Source organism: Nelumbo lutea, chromosome 1 (genome assembly GCF_056320005.1).
Source record: "Nelumbo lutea isolate HS-2025 chromosome 1, American lotus-T2T, whole genome shotgun sequence".
Taxonomy (NCBI): Eukaryota; Viridiplantae; Streptophyta; class Magnoliopsida; order Proteales; family Nelumbonaceae; genus Nelumbo; species Nelumbo lutea.
Window position 1 is genome coordinate 2717318 of NC_142684.1, and position 27498 is coordinate 2744815.

General features: G+C 38.7%; 1 protein-coding gene and 1 long non-coding RNA gene across 2 annotated transcripts; one reads left to right on the forward strand and one right to left on the reverse strand.

Moving 5' to 3' along the window:
- Positions 1 to 590: 590 nt before the first annotated feature.
- EMB1692 (Ubiquitin carboxyl-terminal hydrolase family protein) lies at positions 591 to 3249 on the reverse strand. Its single transcript, XM_088949226.1, has one exon. The coding sequence runs from the start codon at positions 3204 to 3206 to the stop codon at positions 1758 to 1760; it is 1449 nt and encodes a 482-aa protein (XP_088805352.1). The 5' UTR covers positions 3207 to 3249; the 3' UTR covers positions 591 to 1757.
- A 970-nt stretch (positions 3250 to 4219) lies between these two features.
- LOC148873210 (uncharacterized) lies at positions 4220 to 24846 on the forward strand. The gene is made up of 5 exons (XR_016105383.1): positions 4220 to 4311; positions 6026 to 6597; positions 7204 to 7522; positions 23598 to 23767; positions 24720 to 24846. It is a non-coding gene; the product is annotated as an uncharacterized LOC148873210 (long non-coding RNA).
- Positions 24847 to 27498: the final 2652 nt, after the last annotated feature.

A 27498-nucleotide genomic window follows, 5' to 3' on the forward strand; every position in this document is an offset into this window, starting at 1 on the left:
TACTACTGGTCAAGTGGGCTTTAAGGAAGTTCAAAACTCTGGATCAGGGACCAAGCAAGAGTGGTATTTGTGTATCCCACCCCAACTATATTATATTATATATCATATCATATTATATATTACATAATATAATATAATATAACTGTGGGTTTAAAATAATAAGATGGGGTGGGGTACCCCCCCCCCCCCCCCAATTCCCCATGAGATGGATGGAGCAAAGCATTTGAATTCAAGGTTGGGTTCAGGTCATGCCATCCCACCCCTTTGCCATTCTTAATGGCCATATGGCCCATTCCGATTCCAGACTTTTATTCCCATGAATCAGGTCCTTAGGGGCATTCTTTTTTAGGATTTTGAGAGGGGGAAAATTGGTCAATGATAACAAGAAACCCATATTCTTTTTTCAGATTTATTTGGAGACGAGGAAAATTTTATTTTTCTGGGTATCAATTGTCTTAGGTGGGTAAATAACTTTCTTGCGTGAAGAGAAAGTTGTCAACACTTGAATGGAACAAAAAATACCCTTTTTGATATGGATTTTCATGGCTAAAATAATCATTACTTTATTTTATATGGGAAATAAAAGAACATGAGTAAATGCAATTAACTGAATAAATCTTTTATGGAAAACACTTACTCAGGTAAGTACATTTACCTGGATAAATAAGTTACTGAAAAGTGAACGGAGCCTTAATTCAAAAATTTTTAAGTGGGTATTTTCCTCTAACATTTTACTACTCCCACAATCAGCTTCGGTACTACAGGACATGTTTAGATAATCTTCCCAATGACTTGATAACCTGGCCTGGCCTATTCTCTTCTGATGCCTATACAATTATAGGTTTCCGATTCACTAATCCTAACAAGTAACCACTGGTATGCAGTTCGAAGACTTGATGTGCTGTTCAGGAATTACAAATGCCTTGATTTCATGAAGCATGAATTATCTATTTGCATTGTCAAACCCATTTCTGGGGTAAATTTGTCTGTATAGAATAAACAATCCTTCTCAAGAGATTAAAGAAGAATAAAACTGTGAATGTTGAATTAGGTACAACTCTTCATCAAACTGCATGATTTTTCTGTGCAATCTTGATTACGTGCAAAAGCCATGAATGACCAAAACTAACAGAAAGAAAGATAGTTTCCACCAAGATTTACTTACCAAGACTCCAGTAACCTTCCTCCCCATTCATCATTTACAGTAACAGGCAAAAAACCCTCAAACAGTCCAAAATTTTCCCTTCTTCAGAATCCCACAACTCGCTACATTATTATCATCATCTTCTACACCAAAATCTTCCCCATTCCCCCTCAAACAGGTTCTCAAACCCATAATTATCATCTTCATTATCAATAACGGTAGCACCATCAAGATTATCATCATCAATAACAGTTGTCAACTCGCTGCTGAAGAACCCTCAACAGTCCCAAATTTCCTTTAACATCCCACAATTCACCATTGTTATCATTATCATCTTCTACACCAAAATCGTCCCATTCTTCCTCAAACAAATTGTCAAACCCATCATCAGTGTTCATTATCTTCTCCAGCAACAATAACAGTAACATTACCTTTCCTCCTCTCCCTCCAAATCTTATTGCCTTTCCCTAACCAACTTCATCAACCTCTCCGTATTCAATAATAGCTCATCTTCATCTACTGCACGACTTTTCCGTACAATCTTGATTATGTGCATAAGCCATGAATGACCAAAACTAACAGAACATAATTAGAATTTTCAATGAAGATTAACTTACCAAGACTCCATTGATCTTGCTCCCCCTTGATCATTTACATTAACAGCTGAAGAACCCGCAACCACCCAAAATTTCCCTTCCTCAACATCCCACATCTCACCGTTGCTATCATTAACATCATCTTCTATACCAAAATCTTCCCATTCCTCCTCAAACAAATTATCAAATCCATCATCATCACCATCATCATCAGTATACTGTTCATTATCATCTTCATCATCAATAACAGTAACACCACCTTTCCTCCTCTCTCTCCTCATCCTCTTGCCTTCCCTGACCAGCTCCATCAATCTCTCCTTAGTCACTAAAAGCTCATCCTTCTCCAACAACTCTCCCTTCTCATCATACCCTTCCACCAAGAACACGGAGTCTCTCTGACCCTTCAAGCTCACATAAAACAACTCCGGGTGCCTCACCAGCATTGCCCTCAACTTGTTCGGCAGGCCAAATTCCTTGCGAAAATGAGTCAAATGATCAATTAGTGTCCGTTTCTCAACCGTCATTCCTAACACCTCTCTCACCACCGCACAAGCCCTCTTCTCCGCCTCAATCGACTCCGGCATCAACACCCCTACAGGAGTACTATATGGTGAAACTTCCGGTAACTCGTCGAACTTTATCAAAAACTCCCTGTGCTGCTTCTTCAAATTCAGCCCCTTTCTGAGTCTCAATTGCTTGAACTTCAACGGCCTGTCCACAATCAAATCACGCGGCCGGGTGTCTGGGGAGGCGATAGGAACAGCAAGATTCGAGTTCCAGGAGACAAGCTCAAGAGCTCGGCCATAAGAGGTGTCAACAGTCTTGAAACGGTCAGGGTGTTCATTACAGAGGCGGGAGCGGAAGTTGGGAGGAAAGCCGAGGTCTGGGCCCAGGTGGGCAAGCTTGGAAAGGAGGAGACGACGGTGAGAAGAGAGCATCAGGAGCTTCTGGAGCTTGTTGGCCAAGGTGGCGGAGATGGAGGACTTGAGGTGGGATTCTTGGGTAGCGAGAGCGGCCGCGGCTGGGGTGAGACGGACGCAGAGTTGGGAGTCTGAGCGGGAGAGGGAGGTGGGAGGGTTTGGGAGGGTGAAGAGCTGAAAAATGGAGGGGTAGCGGTGGATCATGGAGAGGAGGGAGCGAGGGGGTGGGAGAGAGAGGTAGGAGCGACATTTGGTGAGGATGTGGAGAGGGATGTAATGTTTGGGTTTTGAGAGGAGCAGGGTCTTGAGCTTTTGAACGAATCGAAGCTTGTTCGACTTCACTACGTGCTTGTCTAGAGATGGGTTTCGAACGATTTTTATGGATGATGAAGATAATGAGATTAAGGTTGAGAGATTGTTGTTCTTTGTTCTGGTTTTAGGGTTCCGGTGAGGCCTCAGAGATGAGGGTTTGGGAGGGAGGAAGGACGTTGGGAGGGAGGGAATGGTTTTGTGTTTGGGGCTGGAAATGAAATTAGAGAGTGCCATTTTTTGGATGTCTTAGCTCGAATCTGCTATGATATCATAGGAGATTAAGGGTCTGTTGGATCATGGATGGGTGGAAATTAAGCTTGCTTCCACTTCTCACTAGACCTGGTTTTTGGCTTGGGTGGGTCGGGTTCGGGTTGGGTTAAGATACTTTGTGATGCTTTTGGGTTGGGTTATCAAATGTTAGACCCTAACCTTAAGGTTTTGTTTGGTTTGAAGGAAAAGGTAAGGAAAGGAAGGGAAAGGAAGGGAAACTCATACCACGTTTGTAAAGGTTTTCTTACCTTTCCTTTCCTTTCCCTACTTTTTCCTTCAAACCAAACACAACCTAAACATTCAGGTTAGGGTTGGCCCCACGGGTCAATATGGGTCATCCCGAAAAATAACTAAAATTTTAAAAAATAAAGAAAAGCTACATGAAAAATGTCAAAATTAAAGTAATTAACCTTAAAATTCCAAATATAAAATAAAAAAACTTGAACTTTTAACAATTTAAAGAGTAGGTAATAAAGAGTAAAGACTAAATAGAAAAAATTAAAGAGCGGAAACTTCTAACAATGCATAAATAGTCCCAATTAGACTTGACAATTGGGTCAATTGGTTGACCCATGACCCAACCCAATTTTTTTCTGAGTTAGGTTAGGTCAGGTCATTCTCACATTCAAGTAACTAAATATGAGACCCTAACCTTGTTTTCTTGAGTTGGGTTGGGTCGGGTTTACGGGTTGGGTCAATGTTTTGCCAAGTCTACTTCTCAGCTCTCAATCAAGAAAAGATAAACAAAGTATTTGTTAAGGGTCAATTTAACCGTTGGGAAAGGGATGGGAAAAGAAGAATATTCTTAAATGATTCATCTTTCCTATGTTTTGTTTACTAGTATATAGTGTTTTGGGATGAAAAACGAGGAGGACGTGAGATCCCAAAAACAAGTGAGTGGGATTGCACCAAAATAGTGTGGCCCCAATGGGAAAAAAAAAAGTTTAAGACACATTTGAGAAAATTTATCGGGCTTTGTCAGAATAAGAGCTTGATAGTCTTATCTCCTTTGCAAGTAGCACCCCAACGATCGTATCTCCAGTGGCTTCTTTGAACATCTCTTTGGAATGTAAGACAAAATCCTTGAACAGCTTGATTTGGTGATTTTATTTTACCCAATTTCGTTTTTTTTTTCCAGTCCATTATTCCTTCTTTTCTATCCCCATGTTTTTTCCCTCATTGCTTGGAAACTCATTTGGTGTCTTCATTGTCTCCGATAGAGGTTTTGTCGGAATGAAACCGCATCCTTCATGAGCATGCATCTATTCCCTTTTTTTTTCTTCAGTTTTTCTTCTCATTTTAACCCAACGGTGAGATCTTGTCATATTGGGGTTTTTATCGTTCTTTGTCAATGCCCTATATGTGATTTCCCTTCGTAAAATGTCCAAATACACATTGGTTTTCCATATTTGATATTTTCACCTCATTTGTGCATATCTGTCCCAAATCCAAGAACGTGTTCATTCCCAAGCTTGAGGTAACACCCGTACTCACTCTCCCATTGTTTCCCATGTATCTTCATTCTATTTTGGTTGTTCTTTTCTCTATTTTTTATTCCCTCTAATCTCTGCAAAATCAGTAATAATGTTTGCAAGGTTAAATATAATCTCTGTTTTTTGCTTTTATTCCCTCTAATATCTACAAATTCAGCAATAATGCTTGCAAAGGTTAAATATAACCTTTGTTTTTTGTTTTTATTCCCTCTAATCTCTGTAAAATTAGTAATAATGCTTGCAAGGTTAAATATAACCCCTATTTTTTGTTTATATTCCCTCTAATCTTTGCAAAATCAGTAATAATGCATGTACAGGTTAAACATAACCTTTATTTTTTTTTTTATTCCTTCCAATCATTGCAAAATCAATATAATCTCTATTTTTTTTTTTTAATTTCCTCCAGTAATAATGCTTGCACATGTTAAATATAATATTTGTTTTTGTTTGTATTTCCTCCAATCTTTGCAAAATCTGTAACTTTTTTTTGTACTACCAGATAGTGGTCACCTACATTCATTTTCTTAACCTTAGGAAATTCATTTGATACCCTTCAAACAGCCTAGATCATGAGACTTGAACTGATAAATTGATTAGTTATCAGTTTTTTAGGAAACTGTATAAGAATTTCTATGTAGCTTTTACAGAATCAATTGATTAGTTATTAGTTTTTATAGTATCAAACCTTTTTGGTATCATTTCACTCTTTGGTTTGTTGAGCCTACATAGAAGTAGGTAAATTAGCTTTTACAGAATCAATTGATTTCCAATGCATGCTAAGATTATATATTATATATATAATATAATAATATATTTAATATAAATAACATTTAATATATATTAGTATATTTATTATATATATAATCAAAGTCAAGCAGAGCGAGACCTCAATCCCCATCCCTGTCCCACCCTGCAAAAACAATTCCCTTCACCAACCCCATCGACTCAGGGAAGTCGAATTTCAGCTACCAATTTTTTTTTGGTAAATTACAAAGACCCCCTATACTATGGGGTCTGTGACAAAGACCCCCTTCCATTAGCCTTTTGTTGAAATCCGTCATTGCTATAATTTTTAATCCCCATATTACCCTTATAATAAATTATTCGGAAAAAATACTGTTCATCTTCCCCAACCTCATGATACACGAATACTAGCGGCAATAACTATTGCAGCAGCAGCGGACTTCTGAAGTCCTCCCCCTCTCTCTCTCTCTCTCTCTCTTCTTCCCCTTCCCCTTTTTCTCCTCCCCTTTCTTCTTCACAATTTCCTCTGTTTTCTGTTCCTTTTAGGTGAATGATCTGAACCAGGTGGATAACGTTGTTGTGAGTGTCAACTGCGTCATCTCTCATGACGACGCTTCTTTGGTGACTACCACTTCTGAAGAGGAGCTGTATGGAACGACAACGAAGCTGCTGGTGAAAAGATGGAGTTGACCAATGGCATCTGCACCATTCCTCCAGTGTAGGTGTGCCAAAGTTGAGAATCCAGAGGAGGAGAGTAGAAGATAAAAAGTTTTTCTTCATATCTGAAGAAAGATATAAGAACGAAACTCAGTGTGGCATAGACCTCATCTTAGTTATGTTTTGTAAATTTTCATGATCAACAAGCATCGGTGAAAGATGAAATGTTGTGGAGGTTTCTTTAAATTTCTTCTATTCTCTGGTTGGCAGTGGACAACTACACTGGAAGAAGGTGGACATGGACATGGACGACTTCCCTCGACCTTCAAACGTGTGAAGTCGAAGGAGATTCAAATGAAATGATGGGTCTTGGTCGCAAGGTGGATGCTTTCAGGGAGTTCTGTAAGGACTGTGTTCTATGAAGATTTGTCGACTTCGTACTGAGATTGCTTCACTATCGGGTAAACAATTCTTGAAAAAAGGCAGTGAGTTCTCTTTTAATTTGACAGTGGTTGTTTTAGACTTTAGAGGTTGCAGTGAGATTCGATTACATCGGAAAACATTCAGTAAGGAACACCAAGTGGTGAAAAAACTACATTCAGGGCATTGGAAATTTCTTTTGTTTAAGCTGGAACTCTGCAACCTGACTTAACTTCTTTGTTGGGTCTCCCTTGAAAGATTCCATGAAGCCTTTCAAGAATGTATTTCCTTTTCTTATTTCTTTGAATAGGACCTTCCGCTTTCTTAAGGAGGTGGTGTGTTTTCTTCTACTCTTTCAGTAGAGATTTCTCACCAGCTATCATTTTACCTCTTCATCAGAGATACTTCTTTTGGGTGTTATTTTCTTGCTAGAATTGAAAGGTAAGAGAGGACCGTGGGGGAAGAGAAAAAAAGGAAAACAATAGGTTAAATAGGTCTTAAGAGAAAAAGGGCAAAGTAAGGATCTTTGTCACAAACCCTATACAGGGGGTCTTTGTAATTTACCTTTTTTTTATTTTGTCAAAATCAAACTATAATTCAATGAGCCACTCACCTCGTCGATCATCTTGCCCTTACATATTTCCTAGTTAAGCAGCGCACACGGCACACCAGACACCAAGGCGCCTTTTATCAAGAGCAGCAAGGTCTTCCGGTCTCAGAGCCAGAAGATTATAAAAGTCGGTGGAATTTCCAGAAGTTATTAGTTAAGTGAGGGAGGGCGGAGTCGGAAAATATCTGTCGATAAATTTTCACGGGAAGGAAATAGCGGGATAGACCTTGACGGACCAACAGAGGCGGTGCAGAGACGTGCAGAGTTGCTTTTTACTACAAATGCCGCTGTTATTCTGAAACAAACAGCTTCCTCTAAAATCTCTGCTTAACGCAGATATTAAATTCACAATATTGGTTAGTTTATTCTTCTTGCCGATTATGATCTTTTTATCATCTGATTATATATTATTTAACTCTTCTCGATGATTAATGCTGTTTTTTTATGGATACGATGATTAATGTCGATGATTTTGCATTTTAATGGCCATGCTTTTTTTCTTTTACACTTATTTCTTTGGATAGATATCTTTTATACTTTTCTTTTAGAATGGTTTTGTGTAATAGAATCAAGAATGAATACTTTATTGCTTATAATAAAATAATACTTTATTAGAATTCCTTTGGTATTACGGGTAGGGACAGGGATGCTTTATTTATTATTTATTTTTGATTCAACACAAGTTCAACAACCTTTATAAGTATAAGACTTATAACCAATCAACGGGTATCATAAAAGTGGTAATCAATCAAGTGGGTTTTAAAGATATATTATAGAGTAGGTCCATGAGTGCAAACCCTTAACTGTGCGACAATCCCCATACCCTTGAGCTCTGGTAAGTACATCCCTTTGAACCCCATCCCTAACTAGAGAGTTAAGCAATTTGATTGGCTGATCTTCTAACACAATGTAACAATTAGTTTGTTATTACTGCTAGTGATCTTGCTTCCCTTAAGAGATGATTGTATCTCTATGGACCTTCATCATTCTCTACCATCTATCTCAGATGCTGTGAATGTCCATTTTCAAGGCTTCCAAAAGTGTTGTCAAGGTAGACACTACGAGTGATCCATGGTGTTAAAGATGCCCCATATTCTATAAAGGAGTGTTTAGATTCAGTTTCCTGATAAAGAGGAAACTGAATTAGTTGTGGGTGAGTTTAAATAATCTCGTGTTAAATGTTTTCCTTATTTTTTTCAGAAATTAAAATACATCCACAAAATTTAGAAGAGTCAAGAAGAGGGTAGAGGAGTGTATCAAAAGTAGGGTGGTCATTTGCAGCCTGGCCTAAAAGCCCATCTTGGGTAATGCAGGAGCTGAAAAATCAAATTTGAAATTTTCTGAAATTTATGTATTTTTGTATGACTGGATAGTATGGGTATTTTTGTCATTTTCACCAGTCTCATTGTCCGCACGGGCTATAACATCTTGTTCCTCTGGTTTAATAGGGCTTATCTTTCAATTTTCAATTTATTTGCATTAGTAGGTAGAAAACTATTGTGTTTCTTGATGCACAAGAGTGGCATTTTTTGTAATTATGGTGAATAGTATTTCTAGTTCATACAAGTCATCCTATAAATAGATGCCTTTTGAAGCTAATGAATGAAAATTTCTTGAGAGCTCTTTTGCAAGCTTTTTGTATGGAGTGATTCCTTCAAACCTTGAGTGATTCTAGGACCCTTAGAGTGATTCCTTGGGATTTCTTTCTCATTCTTTGCCCATTCTCTTCTCTCTCTCTCTCTCTCTCTCTCTCTCTCTATTCCTTTCTCTTTCTGTCTTGTGATAGTTTATTCCAGCCTCTTACACTAGTTTTAGTATTAGAGTTAATGGTTAGTCATTATGTTCTCACAAAGTAACAAATTCTATAGGCCTAGGTATATTCTAAACAATCTCATAGGTCTAGAATCAATGATGATGAGTTTTTGAACCATATGAAGGGTCTATGGTTGACTTATTTGAGAAGTTGGTGGAAGAAAATAGATCCAATAATATTGTCTATAGTAGTAAGCTTTTCAAGAATGTTAAATAGAGGTGTAAATCAGGTCGTGCCGCCTATGGACTGGCCCGAATTTAGACCAGCCCAGCACAGCATGACACGATGGTTTGGGCCGTGTTGGGCCTGGGGTTCTAGGTCCATGGGCCAGCACGGCACGTGGCACAACCCGTAAGCCCATAGTGAGTTGTGCTAGGCCCACCCGATGAACTAGTCGTTGGGGATCCCCAACGGCTAATTTCAGCTTTTTTGGGGTTTGTTTTTATAGAAATACCCTCCAAAAGCTATAAACAGCCATATAGGGGGGTATTTATGTATTTTGGTTTTGGGGGGCAAAAAGAATGACACAAATGCCCCCAACAGCTATATAACAACTAGTTTGGGGGGATTTTGGGTAAAGTGATAAATAACTTTACAATGAACAAAATATTCCTCCTAACATCATTGGGATATATATACACACACCTATATATTATTGGGATTTTGGGGTTTCTTTCTCTCTCTTTCTCTACCCTTTCTCCTTTCTCTCTATTCCTATCTCTTTTTGTCTTGTGATATTATTCCAGCCTTACTACATCATTGGGTTTGGACCCTCGTTAGGCTCAAAGATATATGGGTTGAGTTTGAGCCTAATACTTTAGGCTTGGACCAACGTACTAATATTTATATATATTATATATACACACATATATATTATATATACATATATGTGTGTGTTATTTATATAAAGTATAAAATAAATTATATGCATTTATTATTTGTCATATATTATAAATTTTTAATATTTAATATTAAGATCATAGGCCCAAAACTTGTCTTAGGCATGTGTTCAAGTTATATCCCTTATCATAGGTGCTAAACCTAGGCTCTGAGCCGTGGGCTGGCCTGACCCATGATCATCCCTATTCAAGAGGCATAGTGACAAAAGAATACCCCTTGGGTGTAACCTCCAATAACATCACAATATCAATTTGCCAATCCCACGCTGTTTTTTTTTTTATCAATGAATAAGTATTTTATTAATCCAGAAAATAAGAGTTACAGACAACCCAAGGAAAGGTATGAGATGTGACCTTTCCTTTAAGATTGATTACAACATTACAAGATCATATTAACATGATTACAAGGTATGTTAGACAGTTTTGTATGCCCTTAGCTTCAATCAAAATGATGTACTTTATGAGTTTATTTTAAATGAATAAAAGTGCATATTTGATTCATGTTCCTTTGGTATGTTTTTGTGTAATACCCTTAAACTGGACACTTAATGAGACTTGTGTTAGTTTAGAATGTTCACAGCCAGTGGGTCGGTCTGGGGAGACCTATCCTGACAAAGCTGACACTGTGGTGCCACCAAGTCGGTTGGGGTGGCTTGTCTCAGCTGTCGGGGTGAGACCCTAAGCATATACAGTGTAGGATTAATTGAATTTTTGAACTGGACCAGATTTCTAGTATTACCCTAGACCTTGGAGATTGATGGAAAAAACTGGAAAGTTACACCCGACCCCTAGACTCGATTATGATACTGCACTAGGTGTCAGATTGAACTGTCTTTGATGTACCAATCAGTGAGATCCTTAGCGAGGGTCAAAACCTGGGTATGTTGAGACAGTATGAGAATTCATCTGAGTGGGTGATCATAGTGACAGGATCAACCACTTTGTCAGACAAAGGTAATGATCAGGGATGCACTCTCACTAATAGAAACCAAGACTGCCGGCAGCCGATTTCAATCATTGAGATTTGTTTTGCAAAATATATTTTATATGAGATATAAAAGTATATATATTATGGTTTCGAAATGATTTGCAAAAAGGTTTTAATTCCCGGGATTCATATAAGTTAGAGTGCAACACTGTTCCTTGCATCCGAGGGAGAGGTCATCTCTTGTGAGGCAGTGTATGATCATTATGGGTTGAGAGGTTAAGTGTAAGACAATGTGACTTGGCCCAGGGACCACTTAGGGTAAGTGTTGGGCCCATAGAGCTCATCTGATGGGTTTCAGAGGGTGCATTGTCCATAATAGTGTATTCAGCCAGACCTTGTAACAAAGGCTGGACTTAACCTATGTGGCTGATGTGTAGATCAATGTTTGGGTCCCACGTCATACAAGGAAGCCCAACTAGGCAGTAGTTTGGAAGGCTAAATGAATACATAACCTTAAATGGGCCTTAAGCCCATTTCGAACTGGGCTAATCTGATTAGTCATTTAAGGGGCGAATTCTAAGATAAGATCAACTGATAGGATTGGGCCCACACCCTATCCACTTAGAGAGTCCAAGATCTAAATGAGATTTAGATCTGGAAACTTCCTAATTAGATTAGGAGATGACTGATCTAATCTGCAGATAAGATAAGGATTATCCCTTATCTTAAAGGGACTTCTAATCCAGATATGATTTGGGCTAACAACTCCTAATGGGATTAAGAGCTTATCCCTTTAAGTCTATAAAAGGAAGAAGGGGCGGCAACATTTACACACAATAGACAACCACAAGCAATAGTCTTGTCTTCAGAGCTGAAATCACAGAAGAGGGAATTTTGCATCTTGCAAATACTCTCTTGCCGCCTACAGCAATTCGATCTCCATTCTTGGGAGAAATCAAGATTGGATCTTGATTCCAATCTTTTGGAGAAAAGATTGGTGGGAGTTGTATTCACAAGTCGTCTAGGTGATTCTTGAGAAGGATCAAGTTCTTTTGGAAGAACACTACTGATTCTGCTCCACCCTGCACTGCACCATCTTCAGTGGGAGCTGATTTTAGATCCTACCTTGGGCGTGAACACCTCCATTGAGAGATATTGTTTCTCTGTATCAGGTATTATCTCTCCCTACTCCTTTTGGTTCAGATCTGATTCAGTTTATGGTTCAAGAATGATCATTGAAATTATGATTTTCTAAATAGGGAATTCGATTCCCAGTTGAAGGGAGAGAAAAATTTTTGAAATTCGCCCCCCTTTTCCACAATCTTTGGGCGTCCATATGATGGATTTTCTATCCCTTCAGTGGTATCAGAGCCATGGTTCAAATCTTGAACCATTCTGTTTCAGATCTGAACTTGCGCAAATAGGGAGAATGTGTTCTACCCAATTTGCGTAGATATGGGTTTTGGGAAATTTGTTCCCAAAACAAATGGGCAAATAATCTGAAATTAATTTTATATAAATCTGATTATTGTTTAGAATAGTTCTATATGATTTTCTTTATTTATGGGCTGTTCATACAAGAGGAGATCGAATTCTTGATTTGCGCAGGGAGAACTACAAGATTTGCAGTTTATTGAATTTACTACATTTGGTCTATAAATATATTTTTTTTTTAATTTTAGACTCAATGTATAGGCATTCGATCTGATGTAATAACTAATAAAAATAGGATTTCTATTTAATTTTATTTTTGGATCGAAGATGGCGGCGCAGAGAAGGAGATTTCACAGATGGGACATTTGCTATCTGCGATTTGCAGTTTGTGAAACTGCAATATGTGATCTAACCTCTATTTTGCAGGATGGAGTGTGCGAACAACCCTGATTAACTAATTCTTGTTTTTCTTTTATCAATTATTTAATTTTAGATTATTTTCTTGAATTAAGGATTTAATTAAAAATCAAACCCTAGACCCATTCGAACCAAGATTGGTTCAAACTGTTTGGACCAAATCTAGGGTTTAATCAAGGTTGAAAGTCAGCCCTAATTTTCCCACTAATGGGCCTGAGGATTGATATTTAATTAACTGGTTAATTCGGCCCAACCTGTAAAGGCACAGTTTTAAATAGTTAAAACTGCTAAAAGCCCACTTCAAAGGATAAAGCTATATGGGCCGAACTGGGTAACCCTAATTCAGCTCATATACCTAGATAATATTAATGGTTAATATTATGGAATTTTAACGGGCTTTTAATGGGCCTTACAGATAATTAATTGATTGGATCAATTTATCCCTGCATGAGATGTTTGGATATGTGATGTACTCCGTACATGGGCCATAAGTGCTTGGCCCATACTCATTCGACAGTGGCTCTTGCGCACACCATGGCTGAATGCACATCATTGCCATGGTGTCCCTTCTGATCATTGGATGACCTCCCTCAGTGGTGGGCTCCACACCTCATTGAGAGGTTACATGCGGAACCCTAGCCGATTTAAGGCCCACAAAAATCTGGCTTTATGAAAATCAGTGGGAGCCACTTTGGTTTGACCTAAATCAAACTAGGGCGTAATTAATTGTTCCCTCAAGCTAATATGAGTGCAAGTGATAGGGAGATTCATATGATGAACTCTCTAAAGGTCTTCCATCATTAGCATGAAGATGGGTCCTTCAGTAATGAGGAAATGCACCAGAAAATGGGTTATCCACTTGCTGTTGGGCTTGTCTGAGTGTTTCATAAGATGATAGGGGCGTCATAGACCGATGTGGGAGGGACTTCACCAGAAAATGGGAACTCTCTCATGGTACCTTGGCGTTCACGAATATGATGGGTAAGCACTCACTGGACAAAAAATGTTTACTTGAAAATGACTCTAAACCTTGTCTGACAGAGGCCAAAGGGAAAACTCATATGATGAGTGGATATGATCCTTCACAAAAAGGTGGTGGGGTTATGCAGCTGAAACAGTTGGCTCTATGCACCCTATGTGATTTCCCACATTTCTAGAGACAACCTATAGTCTTCGTCACTGAGAAAAGAGGGAAATCTCAGAGATGATAATGGATTGTAGATTAAAATCCATATCTATGAAATGAACATGAATCAAATTAGGTTGTGGACTGATGTTTGCTCTTTTATCAGAAAATGGCAAACGGATCTTTTGCAAAGCTTCTTGATGACAACAAGCTTAAGAGCCTAAACTATGCCGACTGGTACAAGAACCTTATGTTGGTCCTAGCTTCTGAAAAGTTGGACAAAGTGGCAAAGAATCCTGCCTCGGAGCATCCAGGTGACAGAGCTTCTGAGGCCCGAAGGAGAGACTATCCGGAATGGGAGGAGAAAAACTCCCTAGCCTGATGTTACATCATTGCCTCCTTGGACAACCCAATACAGAGGCAGTTCAATCAGATCGAACTTGCCAAAGACATATTGGACAGCCTGAGGACGATGTATGAAGAGCAGAATCGTTCTACTTGACAAAAGGTCTTGAAACAGTTCATGACCACTCAAATGTCCAAGAGCCAACAAATTCACGACCATTGTCTTCGGATGATGGGCTACATCAACGAACTAGAGGCTCTTGGGTCCGGGCTGGACCTTTCAACCCAGATAGATTTTATCCTTAATTCTTTGCCTCATTCCTTTAATCCGTTCATCATGAACTATAACATGAACAAACTGAATGTCAGCTTGTAAAAGCTCAGCAATATATTGCAAAGAGCTGAAAAACTGATTAGAAAGGATGAGCCTGTAGCTATGCTTGTTGAAGCTAGCAAGACAGGCAAGAGAAAGAGGAAGGCAAAGAAGCCTCAGAAGAAAGCCACTAAGGGTAAGAATCTGAAGAAAGACAAAGCATCGGATGCCTGTCACTTCTGCAAGAAGACCAGCCACTGGAAAAGGAATTGTCCTGCCTACCTGGAATCCAAGAAAGGTAATTTCGAAACTTGTGTTATAGAAATCAATTTATTGGTAGTTTCTGCATCATTGTGTATTAACTCTAGGGCTTCAACTCATGCATGTAACTCACTGCAGGGGTTCAAGGTAAGCAAAAGGCTGAGTGAAGGAGAAGTCACACTCTTCTTGGGGACTACTGCAACTGTTGCAGCCGCGGCAATAGGAACCGTGGAGTTAATTTTTAGAGAATGAAAATTTGTACTGAAAGATTGTCTTTATGTACAAAACTTAAGAAGAAATTTGATTTCTGTTTCAAAACTGTGTGCAGATGGATATTCTGTCTTCTTTAGTAATACGATTACTATTAAAAGAAATAACAGATTCATCGCACACGGGGAACTAGAGAACGACCTCTATGTTCTACATCCTTCTCTAGAAACTAACATAACCGAAACTACGTTGGCTGAAATCCCCAAGAAGAGATCCTGTGATACAGTTAATCCCACGTGTCTGTGGCATTACCGACTTGGCCACATCGGTGTTGAACGAATCACAAGGTTGGTAAAGGATGGTCCTTTAGATTTTCTAACTGTAGAAGATCTTCCCACCTGTGAGCCTTGCCTACAAGGCAAGATGACGAAACGACCATTTGATGGTAAGCCTGAAAGATGTACAGGCACACATGACCTAATACATACTGATGTATGTGGTCCCCTGAGTGTTAGGACACGAAATCAACACGTGTATTTCATCACCTTCACAGATGATTTCTCACGATATGGTTACATGTACCTAATGAGACACAAGTCTGAATCCTCTGAAAAGTTCAAAGAGTTTAGACAAGAGGTCAAGAAACAGTTGGAGAGAGAAATTAAAGCCCTACGATCTGATCGAGGTGGCGAGTATCTCTTTGACGAATTCAGGGACTACTTAAAGGACAATGGGATAATATCACAGTTAGCTCCTCCTGCTACACCACAACTTAACGGTGTTTCAGAGAGGAGGAATAGGACCTTATTAGATATGGTCTGGTCACTTCTCATATACTCAGAGTTACCCACATCCTTTTGGGGTTACACATTAGAGACTACGATTTACGTGCTAAATTGGGTTCCAACCAAATCGGTTTCGAATACTCCATATGAACTTTGGACCGGAAAGAAACCAAGTGTTAGACACTTGAAGATTTGGGGTTGTCTAGCACACGTCAAAAGAACGAGTGCAGACAAGTTGGAATCCAAGACCAACAGTTGCCTATTTGTAGGCTACCCAAAAGGCTCTGTAGGTTACCTTTTCTATGACCCAAGTGAGCAAAAAGTGTTCTACAGTCAAAATGCCCAGTTCTTGGAGACCGATTACATCCTGGACACCCATCGTCAGGAAATTGTTTTTGATGAGGAGAGCTCAGGAGCAGTGGAGATGTCCCACAAGTTCCAGGTAGTGACCAACCTAGAAGATCCACCCGAGTATCCAGGCCACCAGTCCGTTATGGTTATGACCAGGATGGTTACCTGGTGGAAACCTTGACTAGTGAGGAGGATCCCGTGACTTACGCGGAGGCTATGTTGGACATAGATTCCCAGAAGTGGGTGGAGGCCATGAGAGCAGAGATGGACTCAATGGAGACCAATGGAGTCTGGACTCTAGTAGATCCACCCTCCGAGGTAAAAGCAATCGGTTGCAAATGGATTTACAAGAGGAAGAAGGGCCCCGATGGTAGGGTTGAGACCTTCAAAGCTCATCTGGTGGCAAAAGGGTACACTCAGAAAGAGGGCATCGATTATGAGGAAACCTTTTTGCCTGTGGCCATGCTTAAATCCATTAGGATCCTGCTAGCTGTAGCAGCATACCATGATTATGAGATTTGGCAGATGGATGTCAAAACTGCATTCCTGAATGGAGATCTTATTGAAGATATCTATATGCAGCAGCCGTAAGGCTTCATAGCTGCGGGTCAGGAAAACATGGTATGTAAACTTAATAGATCCATTTATGGACTTAAGCAAGCTTCTAGAAGTTGGAACATCCGTTTTGACTCTGCTGTCAAATCGTTTGACCTCGAGCAGAATCCGGATGAACCATGTGTTCACAGGAAGTACAGTGGAGATAATGTTACCTTCTTGGTTCTGTATGTAGATGACATTCTACTCATTGGGAATGATGTAGGAATGTTGGCTACGGTGAATGTATGGCTTTCACAGCAATTCTCCATGAAAGATCTTGGAGAAGCCTCCTATATACAGGGTCTTCAACTCTATAGAGATAGATCGAAGCGGATAATAGGATTATCCCAATCTGCCTACATTGACAAAATAGTCAAAAGATACAACATGGAAAACTCCAAGAAAGGAAATGTTCCTTTCAGGCACGGAGTCACTCTCTCCAAGAAGATGTCTCCCAAGACTTCTGAGGAGATTGATGGCATGAAAGATGTTCCCTATGCCTCTGTCGTAGGGAGCATCATGTATGTCATGCTGTGCACTCGCCTTGACATTGCTCAGGCAGTGAGTGTAGTAAGCAGATTTCAGGCCAACCCAGGGCAGGAGCACTGGACTGCTGTGAAAAACATACTTAAGTACCTTCGAATGACAAAAGAGTTTTGTCTAGTATTCGATGGTAACTCACTACAGATCCAAGGGTATATAGATGCCAATTTCCAATCGGATCCAAATGATAGAAAGTCTACATCTAGATATGTTTTCACGATAGGATCGTGTGTTGTTTGCTGAAAAAGCAACAAATAGGGGTCCACTACAGACTCCATGACCGAGGCTGAGTACATTGCCGCAAATGAGGCTGCCAAAGAAGCCGTGTGGATGAAGAAGTTCGTTCACGAGTTAGGAGTAGTTCCGTCCAGCACATCACCCATCCCATTGTTGTGTGACAACAATGGAGCTATTGCTTAGGCTAAGGAGCCACGGGCTCAGTCGAAGTCGAAGCACATCGAGAGGAAGTACCATGTGCTGAGGAAGTAGAAGGGACGTCCTGATTTAGAAGGTAGCATCAACGAAAAATGTAGCAGACCCATTGACAAAGCCACTATCACAGAAAGTGTTTGAGAAACACGTGAAAAGCATGGGACTCAGGTACCATGGGACTCCGGCTAGTACCTGATTGGACCTAAGTGCAAGTGGGAGCTGTTAGACAGTTTTGTTTGCCCTTAGCTTCAATCAAAATGATGTACTTTATGAGTTTATTGTAAATGAATGAAAGTGCATATTTGATTCATATTCCCTTGGTATGTTTCTGTTTAATACCCTTAAATTGGACACTTAATGAGACTCGTGTTAGTTTAGAATGTTCACAGCTAGTGGGTTGGTCTGGGAAAACCTATCCTGACAAGGCTGACACTGTGGTGCCACCAAGTCGGTTGGGGTGGCTTGTCTCAGTTGCCGGGGTGAGACCCTAGGCACATACAGTGTAGGATTAATTGAATCTTTGAACTGGACCAGATTTTCAGTATTGCCCTGGACCTTGGAGATTGATGGGCAAAACTGGAAAGTTACACCCAACCCCTAGACTCGATTATGATACTGCACTAGGTGTCGGATTGGGCTGTCTTTGATGTACCAATCAGTGAGATCCTTAGCGGGGGTCAAAACCTGGGTATGTTGGGACAGTCTGAGAATTCATCTAAGTCGGTGATCATAGTGACATGATCAACCCCTTTGTCGGACAAAGGTAATGATCGGGGATGCACTATCACTGATGGAAACCAAGACTGTCGGCAGCCGATTTCAATCGTTGAGATTTGTTTTGCAAAATATATTTTATATGAGATATAAAAGTATATATATTATGGTTTCGAAATGATTTGCAAAAATGTTTTAATTCTCGGGATCCATATAAGAGAGAGTGCAACACTGTTCCTTGTAGCCGAGGGAGAGGTCCTCTCTTGTGAGGCAGTGTATGATCATTATGGGATGAGAGGTTAAGTGTAAAACCATTGAGGATAATATCTGATGGGCTAATCTTGCATCTGCCCACAGTCCTTGGGTGTTACAAGGTGACTTGGCCCAGGGACCACTTAGGGTAAGTGTTGGGCCCATAAGCCCATCTGATGGGTTTCAGGGGGTGCACTGTCCATAACAGTGTATTCAGCCAGGCCTTGTAACAAAGGCTGGGCTGAACCCATGTGGCTGATGTGTAGATCAATGTTTGGGTCCCACGCCATACAAGGAAGCCCAACTGGGCAGCAGTTTGGAAGGCTAAATGAATACATAACCTTAAATGGGCCTTAATCTCATTTCGAACTGGGCTAATCTGATTAGTCATTTAAGGGGTGAATTCTGAGATAAGATCAGCTGATAGAATTGGGCCCACACCCTATCCACTTAGAGAGTCCAAGATCTAAATGAGATTTAGATCTGGAAACTTCCTAATTAGATTAGGAGATGGTTGATCTAATCTACAGATAAGATAAGGATTATCCCTTATCTTAAAGGGACCTATGGCCCCAAATCACAGAGTCCGGATTCAGCAGCCATCCCACTAGGGATGTCAATGGATCAGGTTAAATGGTAAACTTGGCTTAATCCAACCCTATGGGGTTGGGTTAGGGTCGAGTTATTAGGGTTTTGATTATTTAACCTGAGTCAGGTTCGGGTTTTGGCTGACCCACCCCGCCAAGTCATGATACCCTGTATTCTTGTAACTTTTTGACTTCTAGATCTATAGCTTTAAAGTTTAAGCTTTTAAGGTTTTGATTTTTTTTTTTTTTAAATGGGAAAAGTGGCATCTTAGATTTTATAAAACAATTTCCAAACTTAAATTAATGGATTTTAGGTCTTCAAAATGTGTCAAAAAATATAACTGAAATGCTACGGGTTGGGTCGGGTCGTTATCGGGTTAGACCCTATAGGGTCAGGTTGGGTTCAGAAATTATGTATTTTAAGGTGGGTCAGGTTCCAGTTTAGGTTGAGGCACTATAGGTTTGGGTTAGGTTTAGACAAACCCATGCCAAACCGACCCGTTGACATCCCTACATCCCACCACCACCTGAGAGTCCCTTTCAATAAGCAAGTGCTCTATCCCTAACTGGTTTGCAAGCTGGATACCTTGTACCACAGCAAGCAATTCAGCCCTTATAGTGTCTCCCAGCCCAACAGGCCCTGAATACAAGGATATGATCATACTGTCAATCCCACACTGTTATATGCGCTATTTCCTGAATGCAAAGTGCTTTGTGATATGTTGAATGTTTATCATCAGCGTGGTGCAAACTTTAAATATGTGAAGCACCACCAACTTCTTTGAATTGGCATCTGGGTTTAAAGTCAACCATGCCCATAGTAGGGAAAACCTTTTCTGGGCGTGTTTGTCATTTATTTTCATGTTGAGGGGTCACCTTGCTTATGAAGATAACAGTTGTACTGGTTTTCCTTAAAGATAAATGAGAGTTACCGTTCCCATAAAAAAAAGTCAACCTTGCCATAGTTTCAAAGCATCAATTAGGTGTCAAAGCTTGCTTGGTAGGGGCATGCAGCCTCAATGCAACAAGTTATTTCATCTTGGTGACTAGTCAACCGTCTAGGCGACAAAAATTATAAGGTTGATGCCTTATTATGATATTATTACTATGGGTAGATCTTATTAATGTGTTTTGAAACATTATACTATATATATTTTATTTTAGAATTTTTCTATTGAAACATAAATAAGATAAAAAGGTTTTGATAAGAGAGAAGAAAAATAGAAAGATAAAAAGAGGATATTCCCTTTTCTTCTATTTTTTTAATTACTCTCTATCAGACACTCACTAAATAAAACAAGGGCTTAGCCCCTTATGTTTTTTCCTTTTCATTATTTTTTCTCTCTCTTTTTCTTAATTCATTTATAATATAATAGCCTTCTTAATTATTTCTAATGTCTTATTCGAAATATTGAAATTAACACATCTGAAATGCTATTGTTTTTTAGACATGATGATTGCCATATATTGATATAAAATCCATTGTTATTTAGTTAATAATGTTGTTACTTTTCAATTTATATCATCTTAATTGACATATAAAACTATTGAATTAACTAAAATTTAGTGTTTTTATTTGTCAAATTCTATTACCAAGGCAACGCCTGAGTGCCTGGGTGATTAGGTGCTCCACTATTTCCTATAATCTTTATGTTGTTTGAGTTGAGGTGGGCGAGCAGCAGATAAATTTGCTGCTGAGCTGGACTGGTCCAACTTTTGCACACACACAAGTCAGAAACCCCGAGGTGGTTCCTCGGGGAGGAGCACTTTGATGCTCAAGTTACTAACATAATGGAGAGATTGGCTAGGTGAGCTAGTTGGGCCAAGCTAGTCGTAGTCATATGAGCTGAAGCGCTTTAGTGAGCATAGAGCAAAAAGAGTTCAAGAGAAAAGTTGTGTGAAGAATAGTCTCACCTTGGGCAACATGACATTATATTACATACTAGGGAGTGTCACGCTCTTCACGAGTGGGAAACGTGTCAACTTTTGATGCGGTAGGCAACCAAGGTTTGAGGGGTGGTCGCTGAATGTTTCACGTGAGAAATTTGGGGATATTGGTGCTGACCTTGGTGGTATGGCGGGCCTTGTCTAGTGTTTTCCAATGTCCCAACTTAGTCTGAGGGTTGTGGCATGCACCAATGTTAGCCCTTAGAGCATATGAGGGCGTGCCACATCACCATTCCCCAGCCTGTCTAAGCTCTGAACACCTATTGATCTTCAGCTCGGCCAATGCCATTTCATTAGGATTTCATGTGGTTGTTCAACCCAGGGCTGATCTTTGACCCCATCAAATCCCCTTTATGCCTTGACAACTAGGAACTTCAGAAAGGCAACCTATCCAAAATAGACCTCAAAGTAAATGAATTAGGGAAGTGTGCTAGTATGATGCGATCCCTCCCTTCTACTCAATGGATCTCTTTGTTTTTCACCTAGGGAATCCGGACATTGTGGTTGAGGGACTTTCAAAGATGTTAGGAGTAGCTCCAATTAGGAAGGACAATGGGACGGGTTCGGGGCTGGGATCATATTCCCCATCCCTGACCCCTGATCCTTGCTGGGGATGAAAGTTATACATATATATATATATATATTGGGGTGGGACGGGGGCTTCACTCTCCATCCCCGACCCCATCAGGTCAGGGAGGCCAGGTACCCGGTGGGGATGGAGTGATCTGTTTTGGGTTTTTCTTTTCTTTTCTTTTCTTCACTCTCCATCCCTGGTGACAATGAGGTTTGATTCTAAGTCTGGTACAACCAGCCAGAGACCTTACCAACTGAGTCAGTTGACACCATCTGTGCTGTGAGTTGAAGGGTCTAGAAGAAATAAAGCAGGCCAAAAAGGATGTGGAATGAAGTAGTGAGAAATGATTTGAGGGTCCATTATTTAACAAGGGATATGATGCTGAACAGAGTGGAGTGGTGGGACAGGATTTATGTAGCCAATATAGTTTATAGTTGGGATAATTCTTAGTTGAGTTGAGTTTGACATAAATCATGGCTCTTGATACAGCTCAATGGTGGGTTAAGATCCAGATAGCTGACCCCAAATGGTTGTCTACCAAAAAAATGAAGATTCCAAGTAGTTGGGATTAAGGCTGGGTTTGAGTTGATACTTTGGAAGAGGTTATTCACCAGAGACGGAATTTCATTCATGTATGGGAGAATTACTTTTTATTATATCTGTCTTTAGACTTGCCAGTCTATTTCTTTCCATGTTGAGAACCTCTTTGAAAGTAATTAAAAGAGTTGATAATATCAGTAGTGACATTTTGTAGAAACTGGAGGGCTTCGAAAAATGATTTTCTCATTAATTGGGATATTGTTTGAAACAGAAAGGAGGGGAGTTATTAAAGGATTGGAGCAGATGATAAAAATGCATTTCTCCTTGCAAAATGGTGATGGTGATTTGAACTCTATGGCATTACATTTGACTGCAGATATTATATGCATATGGATGAGATGTAGGATAACAAACTTAATGCATTTGTTGCCTGTTTGTTTTCAGATGATGCTAGTCATTATCTTATTATCTATTATATTAAAAAGGTAGGACACCTAGCCAGATTTGAAGAATGAAAGATGATAAGATCTATCCACTTTTCTTTTGTTCTAATATTTTATTTATCTAACGATAATCTCATTCTTTCTATAAGGGAGAGGGGATTTCCTTAAAGCAAAAATTGTGCAAACACCCTGAGTGCATGGCATCCAGCCACACATTGGAAACACCTCCCCATTTAACATACAAGTAGGGGAGATATTTGGCTGGATGACATGCTCTCAGGGTGTTCGCACGATTTTTGCTTTTAGGAGATCTGGGCTCTCTAAAAGGATATCAAATCATTCTTGCTCTTGCTGCTTTCTTGTTTAGTCTAGGTGACAGTGTGACACTAAGATGTGGCTAAATTAGTGGATTCAAGAACTTAATAGAAAACTGTGGAGAGATGCTAGATTCATGCTATTTTGCTACAGGAGTTCAGATATTGCTCATCTGTATCCTTCCCCCCGCCTATACGTACCCATCTGTTATGAAGATATAATTAATTGAAAGAAAATAATTTTGTCAATATTTTACCGTTCATAGATAGTTTTCATTAGTTGCACATTTTTAGTGCCAAGGTTGATTTTGTTGTTCAAGAACTTCTATAGAGAAATTTGTAAGCATGCAGTTCTTTCAACTTAGATCTTGATGTTCATTCAATCAATACTAACTTTATTATGCAGGCAGATACTCTGGCAAATTCTGCTGATGGTTTCATTGTTAATCTTTCCTCAGGACAGGAAAATGATAAACATTGCATAAATTAATATTTACTATGTATATCATTTAGATTTTTAAAATAGATGTGTTAAATGTTACATAATAACTTTAATTTTGTAGCTTGTATGCTGATCCTTATTGGAGACCTTTCATTTTTTTGTAGGTAAGGTAATGAAGAACCTGCGATCTCAAGAGCACCATCAGGCTGAGTTACAGAAGCAACCTGAATTGATGTCTGGCATGATGAAAGAAGGCAAATTTTGGTATCTCTCAGACAAGCCTTACTGTCATTGCATTCTCTCAGCATGCCAGCTCAAACCAAGATTTCAAATGGTAATCAGTTCTCTCAACTTCCATAAATGGACAATGAGAATAGTCACTAGTCACATAGTGTTTAGTTAGCCTGTGCATGTGAAATGTGATAGAGAGGAGTTAGAATCTACCATCAACTGAATAACTTGATAAAAGATCATTGATCAAAAAAATTTGATAAAAGATCTACATAAAAAATCAATTTATCCAGATTGTCTAAAGATCTGAGCTAATGGAGTTCTGTTCTTTTTTTTTTGTTATTAGTTCAGAAAATGTGTATTGTTGCTAGGCAAGGAAAAGATTGATAGACTGGATAGTTAGGTTGATATAACCAGATAAAAATTCTTAAGATACTGTCTTCAGCATGATTCCTTCATGCTCTTCTAGGTCAATAGTAGATTATGTACTAAAGGTACCTTGGATTATTTTTTATACTTCAACCAGAATTCATGAAACATCCATGCAACTAAAGATGAAGATCTTATTTAAAGGATAGTAGCAAAAATAACGAAGCAAGTAGAGATTCCCAGTAAAAGAAAAAAAAGGCAGCACATGTTATGAGATTCAAATTTCAAAAGATCTTTCGAAGAGAAGCCCAAAGGGAATGTGTCAGCACATGCACCCATGCCTTTGACTTGTAGTGTTTAAATACTTTTTTTGTCCATAAGATGAAGTTGCAACTTAGAATATTATAATTCAACAAGACACAAGCATGTAAGTTGTATGGAACAAAGATGAAATCCCTTGCTGTAACATCTATTATTAAACTTTTCCTTTCCAAATGAAGTCATTTGGTGTTGGATGATAAGCATTGAAGTTCCTTAAGGTCATAGTATTCATAATGAAGGGTCTCCCATCTTGTTACTGGTGTCAAGAACCCTTTGTAATATTTCTATTATAAACTTCACAACTAATTTTGATTTAAACTTAGGATAAAATTATCTAATTTATTTTTTTTCTGTTTCTCATATAGCCAATTCCCAACAAATTCCGCTCGATGCTTCCATCAACTTTGGTTCCTGTTATTCTCATCTACCAGAATAAGAACTGGAATATGCTCTATTATGGAGAACGGGCCCTTAAACGGTTTGATTCCACCACACGTAACTAGGCTACTATTGACAAGATCAGTAATGTCCAAAAGATAATAATAGCGAACTCGGCAAATTCTTTAATCAAGCCTTTCCTTTGATCTTGTAATAATTATATTAAGAGGTTATTGGTGAATTTTTCTTTTCTTTGAATTCTGAATGTAAAGAATGTTGTTTTGAATTCTAAAAATTATCAAATATCTATTTTGGTTTTATATATGAGAGTTTTTGTTTGTCTTTTTTGAATTATCATTGGAAAATAAAAGGTTGTATGATTGTACTTTAAGAGATAAGAAAAAATGAATAACCATTTTTCTCTTAAAATTAAAAGATTCTTCTTAAGAGATAAGAGTTAAGAGAAAATGAACATGCCCTAAATATCAATATAATCAATACAAAATCAATAATGTTCAAAAATAATTTTCAATCAAGGGCTATTTTTTCCATCACTTCTCTACAATTAGCATCATGTGATCAAATCAAGGATTCGATCAAAGAAATAAATTAAAAAGGGTAAAGTATAAGAACGTCTCCTAGGTTTGTTTTTTTTTTTTTTTACAATCATATAAACCTCCTTTATGTTTTAACTAGGACAAAAACTTGTCCTATAGAAAAAGGCCATGGGATACTTTACAGAGGATCTTACGTTTGGTATATTTCATTTTACTTGCAACTGAGAAGTTAAAAAAGCATGGAAGATGAAAAACTATCAACGATAGTGAAATTAGGGTTTTAAGGGTTTCAATAGAGATAAAATGGGAAGATTTGCTATTTTGTCTTTGAACTTTTAGAAATGTTTTGATGAAAGTGGCCATTTTAGAAGTTGAATTGAAAAGCTCCACTTGGTCAAACCAAATCCAATAGTTCTAATAGAGTTGTCGTAGCTGAAATGTTGAATGCATATTTTGCTTCCCCAATGTTACTTTGGATCGACCGATTGAAACTAGAGTAATGCAACACAAAGGATTCGTCATAAAAAAAAAAATCAAATTAATTCATCAAACAACTCAAACATCAAAAGAAATGGAATCAAGAAAGGAAATTTTTTTGTCAAATAGAATGGAAACCATGATCAATCCTATCTCATGTCATTGGAATGACTGAGAATTTGATTAAACATGGTCGAACCAGTTATGATTGCTAGCCAAAATTTAAAAAGAAATTTCAGCCCAATCCAAGAATAAGTTTTTTCATATTTTGAAATATGAATTTCTATGTTGATCTTGCACCGAATTTGAACTAAATTTGAAACTTGAATTTAGAACTAATCATACCTGATATGGAGCCTATAATATATAATTCTCAAAATGGTAGTTCATGCTCAATATCAAACCCAAATTAGCCTCCAATTAAAGATGACACATTTGTACGTGTGAAGATGCTTCAACAACACTAATTTTACAAAATTGAGCACCAATTCTCTTGGAATTGATGCAGCTATGCGAACTTGAAGATGTCTAATGTTTTTCTCTAAAAACACAATGCATGACTAATGAGAATCAGCCTTCACTACGGTTGATTCAAACTAGGGTTTTGGGGTGCAAAGGAAGAAGAGAAAGAGAGCAAGATAGTGAAGTAGGGATGGCAATTTCCCCATTTCCTTGATCCCCGTAGGGATCTGCCCCAAATGGAGCAGGGATGGGGATGATTTTCCCCCCATAGGGACAAGGATGGGGAAATTTTCATCCCCATTAGCGGGGATGGGAAAGTAATCCCCGCCCTGCAGGGACCCGATCCCCACTCTGTGGGATTCCCGCTAATATATATGCATATATGTATGCATATGTTTATATATGTATATATGTACACATACATCTATATATTAATATTTTTAAAAATATAGTTGAATATGTTTGAATCTTTTTTTAATAGGATTGTAAATTTTAATTATTTTATTTTTTTAAATAAAATAAAAAACAAAAAACGAAATGGTTGATATTATAAAAATCACGAGTGGGGATCCCCGTGGGGATGGGGATGGGATAATCTTTACCCCGTTAGCAAGGACGGGGATGAGGATGGGAATTTTCATGGGGACGGGGATTGGGAGAGGCTCCTCGTTCCCGCCTCGCCCCATTGCCATTCTTAGAATGGAGAGAATGGATTATTCACTTCCTCCCTCTAGTCCCCTTATATATAACATTCTTCTAATTCTATTGGAAGTTAATCCAAATCATATTTGGATTATTACATTATCTTATTAAGAGAATGAGTTCTCCATACCAATTTCTAAACCCAAATTCAATTCATGTTACATGACAATATAAGTTGTCATATGACCTCTTAACTAGGCTTTGCATGGCCACTTAGGCCTAATTATTGTGTGGTATGTGACTCACAAAGGTCTCACACAACTCCATATGGCTTCAACCCATGTCTGGAAAAGATAGACCAAATTCATCGCATAAGGGTAGTGAACCCCTAAACCAAACAAGTTGGGCCCAACACTCAAGTATAAGTGATCTTTGTGTTCAACCACTTTGTAAAGCCCATGGATAATGGACTAATGCAAAATAAAGCCCATTAAATTATTAGCCCTCTAATGGTCTCTTACCCTTAATCTCTCAGTCCTTAATAATCAAAACAATGCTCATAGGGAAGAACATCTTTCCTAATTGTAAAATATAGTGCCACACCCTCTACACAAATAGATCATAAGAT

Coding starts and splice junctions, on each gene's coding strand:
- EMB1692 (XM_088949226.1), bottom strand. CDS start 3,206: ATGGCACTCTCTAATTTCATTTCCAGCCCCAAACACAAAACCATTCCC.